The following is a 6,420-nucleotide window of genomic DNA, read 5'->3' as shown; positions in this document are numbered from 1 at the left end:
TAAATGCTGAATGTATGAAAAAAGTCAGTAAAATATTGAACTGAGGACCTCTTTCTCATTTGATATAGATTCTATTTCAGGTAGAATTTATCCTAGCAGTTTTCTAGCAATCAGACTAATCTGTACGATGAATAATCCAAATGTTTGCTTCTATAGTTTTTGTGCATATTTGTATAATCTCAGATAAAAGCACTAAGAAGTTCACCTCACAGTGTGACTTTCTTTTTGTTTTTCTTTCAGACAATGCAGATGTTGCTTTAGTTAATTTTTATGCTGATTGGTAAGTTATACAAGTTTGGGATTTTTTTTCTCTGTTTAAACTTCTATGTTTTGAAAGCTGTCGTGTTTGGCTATTGGATTCTAGTTGAAAATATTTGTGGTATTTTGCTTTCCTGTTTGGTTGTTTGTTGGTATTTGGGTTTTTTAATGTCCTAATTACTTCCCATTCTGCCATCTTTTGTTTCATTCAGGCCTTCTATCAGGACAAATTCTTCTATAGTTATATGGAATAACATGGAAGACAGAGTTTATTAACATTTTGTTCGTTAATGTAGGAGAGTCCAAAGTACTCCTTTTTTCAGGGTTTTGGGGGGTTTGTTGTGTTGGTCCCATGTGTGTGTGCTAGAAAGAAAAAGACTTAAAATTACACTAAAAATCAATTCCTTCTCTAATCTGGAAGGCCTTCCAAGTGGAGAAACGAAGAAATAATAATTGAGGCATGAAATCTGAGCCAAGGGAAAATAAAAGAAATTGGGGCTGGATTGGATAGGCATTGTGAAAGACATACATGGATGAAACTATTTGCTTGACATTATAATTTACAGGGAACAAGAAGTCTTGCATACAAAATTATTGTTAGAATTAATTTAGACACCATAACCCTTTTGGAAATAATTTTAAATATTCTCTTCTGCTCCACTGTTAATATTTTTCAGAGAATCCTTAGTGAGGAAGAAACCAGACAAGTACTCAGAGAAAGTAAAATTTAACATCCAAAGTAATATAGGAAATAAGGGTAGAAAAATAAATAGTTTTCTGTCTTCCTTGATTGAAGTAATCTTGGATGTAAATAATGTAAAAGAATATATAAACTGGAGTACAAAAAAACTTTTATGTATTCCTCCCTGCTGCTTTGCATTGTGAGCAGAAAACATTGGCTATCAGAATCAAAAGTTGTGGAGGTGATTAGACTTCTGATGCCTTTCACATCTCACTGCATGCCTCAGTCTGTAGGTTTATATGGCCTAAAAATAGCAAGCACACAGAGCTTGTACATGAAAAATTTACACTTTGCCTTTACTGATTATTCATTCAGATAGTGTCAGGCTGATTTTAATTGTTGTTTTGTTGGGTTTTTTCCAAAAGTGATTTTGAAAAATTCATATCTCGTCTTTTAATACAGAGTGAAGCTCTTAATAAAGATGTTTTTCATGCCTTGCTTAAACTTTGCATAAAGATAGACATAGCAGTCTAAATCAGTTTAATAGCCTTTGTATGTACCTCTGTCAGTTTGTAGACAATTTTTATGTTCAGGTAGCTTGCATCTGTTCATTTGCTATTAGAGATTAAATAGATTCTAGGCAATTTAAACCAACAGAATTTTTCTTGAGAGATTGCTCAAGTAAGTTGTTTGTTTGAAATGTCTGTCTGTATGACAGTACAACTAAATAACTAGTTAAGAAACTAGGTCTACTCTATTTCCTGTTCTGTATGGGCAATTATGCTGTAAGGGTTGTCTTTTAAAATAAGTGAATAAATGATGCTTTTGAGAGGTCCCTTTTAGTTAGTGATATGCAGATACCTGTTGGATCACAGACTACTTCTAAAGATTTTGTTTAAGATAACCAAGGAAGGCAGATCTATGGAGAGTAAATTTAATACATTGACATTTGGGGTCTGTGGTGCCATTGAACAATCTGGTTTGGGATTTTACGAAGGACAAACTACAGGAGGCTGAAAATCCTTGTTCTAATACTTCTGTGATAAAGAGAAGATGCTTACTTGATACAGCAAGCTAACAAGCTTTTATGAACAGAACTTGTTTACTAGCACAGCTCTTTCTGCAAATGCCCATTGTTAATCAAATCCTCTGTAGAATAGATTTGCTTTGAATTTTAAAGTTTGCCGTATGCTTGCAAGTTGATTCACATTATAGTAGGCCATAATTTTAAAGCATTACAGCCTTAATTATGATCATTACATGCAGGCACTCAGTAATAACCCCTCAACGTAACATACTGCAAGCCTATGATTCATGTGATCATCATATGATGATTAATAAGAACAGACCGGTTTCACTGATGTAGATCCTCTGCTGTAAGGGTGGAGAAGAATGAGGTACAAGGAAGCCATATGTAAGATACACATGCTACATAAATGTGTAGCATACAATTGTGCTGCCCAGAGTCAGGTTTGGGTTTGCTTTTTTTTGTTGTTGTTGTTTTTTTCCAGAAAATGGCCTTAAGCCCTGTTTTGAGAGCAAAACCTGCCTCTTCACTTGAATATTTGCTGTTGTAGACATAAGAGCATCCTCAGGCTATCACTGTTAAGATTAAGCAGGGCTGGTTTGTTTCAAGTCTGCTCTACGAAGTTGTTTTTTTTTCTGGCAACTTCTACACTGTCCTTATCTGTCTTCAATTTAAACTTCTGCCATATATTTAGAAGAACAGAATGTAAAATAATTTTACTGACACAGTAATAATGGGCTCGTGCACTAGTGTTAACCTAAACTCCCTGAAGTCACCAAAGTCTCTTTACCATCATACAGCCTTTTCTGTGGTCAGGAAGAGAAAGTTAACTTAAGAATCTGATGTGACTGGATGAAGGGACACAGGGGAATCTTAGTTTGCAGTGCTGTAATAGCAGTCTGTTCAAATTGTACCAAATGAGTAATAATTCTAGAATCATAGGATGTACTGGTTGGAAGGGGGGGTCCAATCCCCCTGCAGTAAACAGGGACAATAATACAGTAAGCAATACTTACGACTTCTATTGTTGACCCTTATAAAGTTATCTCTGTGATATTTCTTGAAGTTGTCAGTGAACATTTGAATCTCAACAAATGCAAATAACTTATTCTAGCATGTTTTTAAAATTACTTACTCAGAGATAATTCAGGTAGGAAAAAATGAGGAACAGACTTTCTGAATAGAATCTTTCCTAAAGGCTTGTAATTGGTGGTGTTTCTTAAGCAGATAAAGCGGGAGGAGCACAACTTGAACTACATATCCTTTTAGTGTGATTTTTTTTTTTTTCCCCACCTGAATTATTGAAGTTACTTGCACCTATTTTTATTCAGTCAGTTACTGAGATAATTGTAAACATATATGCTTTTCTAATAGTCTTTTTTTCCCCTAAGATTGAAACATTCCCTAATTCATCAGTTAAAATATTTCAAATTAATATTTTGAAGTTTTGCTTTTGTGCTCTATCCACAGGTGTCGCTTCAGTCAAATGCTGCATCCTATATTTGAGGAAGCTTCTAATGTGATTAAGGAGGAATATCCAGATAAGAACCAAGTGGTGTTTGCTAGAGTAGACTGTGATCAGCATTGTAAGTAAATCTTGACTTAAGCTTCTCTGTGCTATCCTGTCAGTAAGTTACTCATTGTATTAAAGAATATGCTTGACAGCTGTACCTGCCCCATCATTTAGCTCAGAGCTGCTTGCATGCGTCACTGAACCTCTTCCAATGGTTGCCTATTTAGGTTTTCCCCATACCTGACAATACATGAAAATGATATGCCAAAATTTTTAACTTACTTTATGCTGATATTGATTTCTAAAGTTGCTTTTTAATCCCAGAACAAGTAAAATATAAGGCGTATCTGCTGCACATTGAAAGACAGATAGAACTGAGTTTTTTATTATGGTGCTTTTTATAGTATAGGGTCATCTATATTGTTTTATGCTTCTGAAAGAACAGTATTTGCAGGCATAATTTCTTTACAGTAGCTTGTGATTTCCAAAGAGTATTCACAGCAAAAAGTCAGTTCCAGTCAGTATTTATTAAAATACTTGGGCTTTACTGTTAATTTGTTAGAAGAATCAGAGCTGGAAATGTGAGGAATCACTGTACGGAGTTACTAGTTTATATCTGCAGCATATTCCAGAGACTTATTGCTGATCTAATACTTGTGGCTTAGTGCTCTGTTAAAAAAAAATTCCTGACAGGGAAAGAAAGAGTCAATGCATACCTATGAAAAGTCAGTGATTTAATTCTTTCCCATTTTGGCAATCTATCTTTTCTGATGTTAGAGATGATTTTTTTTTTTCCCTATAATGAGAATTCATGACTTGAAATGTCTTGACTCTTACTTGCAGCTTTAAAAGTCAGTCCACTTGAGTATCTTCCACTGGTGTCATTTTGTGCTCTATTTAGCATGCATGCACATAGTTGCCCGACAAGAAGGGCATCTTGCAGTCTTGAGATAGTAAGCATTAAAAGCACACCAACTTTAAAGGGAGCAAATAATATCAACTCCATATCTGAAATGTAAAATAAGCTGATTCTTCAAAATATCAGGAGTGGCCAAGGAGAGATTCTCTTTTATCCCTTCCCAAAGATAAGTAAGACCAATTCATGACTACAGGAAACTTAAATGTCTCTAGGATTGAATCTGTGAATCATCAGGATATAGGATGCCTTGAGGCATGGCTATACTTAATGTGCTGCACACATATGCCCTAATCTCTGATTTGTAAGTTACATGGTATTTTATTTTCCTCACAACACTGTCTCTTAAGTGAATGTTTTCCTACCTCCTTCATGAACAGCATTTCCCCTGCAGTCATAGATTTGGGGGATCAGTGGGGAATTTTTTGTTTTGGGGAGGAGTTTAGTTTGGGGGTTAGTGGTTTTGTTGTTTTTTTTTCCGACCTGGAGTACTTTTCCAGATCTTAACTACATTTTCAGCTTCTTTCTTTTCCACACATGGTGTTCTTTTCTGCTTCTAGTGATCCATCTATATGATGTGTGCTTGGGAGTTCTTAACCAAAACCTTAGCATTAAGTATTTAAATTTGCTATTGCTAAAAGTCAGTTTTCAAGTAAGGCAATAAAGTCATTTGGAGGAGTATACTGAAGGTGAAGCCTGACAAGCAGTCTTTGCTGAAGTTTTCTTTCTGAGTTTTTTATCTTTCACTGTTCTGAGATTTTATGCAGGATCTACATAAATACACCACCCCTGACCTTTGCAATTATAGAAAATAAATGCAGTTGTAGCAAGCATTCTGACTGGCTTTCTATCAACTTATTAAATCAGTCACCCAACATACTTAAAATTACTTCTGCATATAGTTTGTTTACTCAATTTTGTGGCTGTCCTTAATAAATAGGACTTAGCTCAGTGTTTAATGGTCTGATTTCCTCATTGAGTCAAGATATTGACAATGACACTTTCTATAAAGTTCTCACAAAAATTGTAGTAAAATCATCCTGTAGTGTTGAGTTATGTTGTTAAATCTTTATGTTAACAACTAAAGACCATATTTTGTTTGTTGCAGCTTTAGTTGCTTGGGTAAATCAGAGAGTCTTTGGGCTACTGGATGTCTGGTTTTTAGCCATGAGATGGTCTTGTCTTAGTGGTTAAATGCCTAAGAAAACTTTTTTTAACCTCCCCAAGCATCTAAGCCATTAGAAACCTGCTGTTTAATCTTCTCATCATACGCTCATTGACTTGAGCTCATCAGATCTTGTTATGGAGAGTTAAATCCTCGATGGAGGAGGAGCTGCTACAGCAGATTGCCTTCCTTCCCCTGGGAGTAGGTGTAGTGAGCTAAGTAGTATGAGGCAGCCAGAAGTTTTAGTCTTTCTTTTTATTACTGGAATATATGAGTTCTCTGTATTTATTCTTTGTATCCTTAATTTAAGAAGTAGAAGAGCATAACTTACGCTGCAGAAGACACAAAATGTGAAAATTAAACATAAAATCTTGTAATGACAGACCAAGTCCTTTTCCCCAATTTGCTTTGTCTTTTTGAATTAAAATACTAAGTCTGTATGTGTCATTCCTGGTTTCTAGTGTTTATTTGCTGGATTGTAGGCAATGGTACGTTTTGTGGCACACAGTTACTGGGTATGTCCTAGAGTGTTAACTTCGATTTTAATGTATGTAATATCAGCTTTTTAGCAAGAGGTTGAATGTTACTGTATTATTCAGCTTGGGCCTACTGTAGTAACTTACTAAATGTTGGATTCAATATTCTTATTGTCTTTTTCCCCCTTTTTTATATTTTTGTATGGGTTTACCTATTTTAGCAATGCCAGAAGGCTTATGCCTGTGGATTTCATACGACTAGTAGTTCACTATTAGGATGATGTTCTAGAGATGGTGGATTATTTGCATTACAAATAATCTGTTTCTTTTTGAAGCCAAGGCTCTGTAGGGAATCCAAATAGCTGATTTCAGGCCACTCAAAA

At 35.1% G+C, this 6,420-nt stretch overlaps 1 protein-coding gene across 1 annotated transcript in view; it reads left to right on the top strand.

The window, feature by feature from the left end:
• The first annotated feature begins 240 nt into the window (after positions 1-240).
• Positions 241-6,420, top strand: part of ERP44 (endoplasmic reticulum protein 44) — a 31,252-nt gene continuing 25,072 nt past the window's right edge. Inside the window, exons 1-2 of the mRNA XM_054381673.1 lie at positions 241-280; positions 3,438-3,553. Coding sequence (XP_054237648.1) covers positions 3,454-3,553 — 100 coding nt within the window. The 5' untranslated portion in view covers positions 241-280; positions 3,438-3,453. The remainder of the gene's footprint in view (positions 281-3,437; positions 3,554-6,420) is intronic.

The sequence above is a fragment of the Indicator indicator genome, chromosome 6, assembly GCF_027791375.1.
Source record: "Indicator indicator isolate 239-I01 chromosome 6, UM_Iind_1.1, whole genome shotgun sequence".
Lineage (NCBI taxonomy): Eukaryota > Metazoa > Chordata > Aves > Piciformes > Indicatoridae > Indicator > Indicator indicator.
The sequence above is the reverse complement of the archived record's forward strand: the minus strand, read 5'-3'. Positions and strand labels throughout refer to the sequence as shown.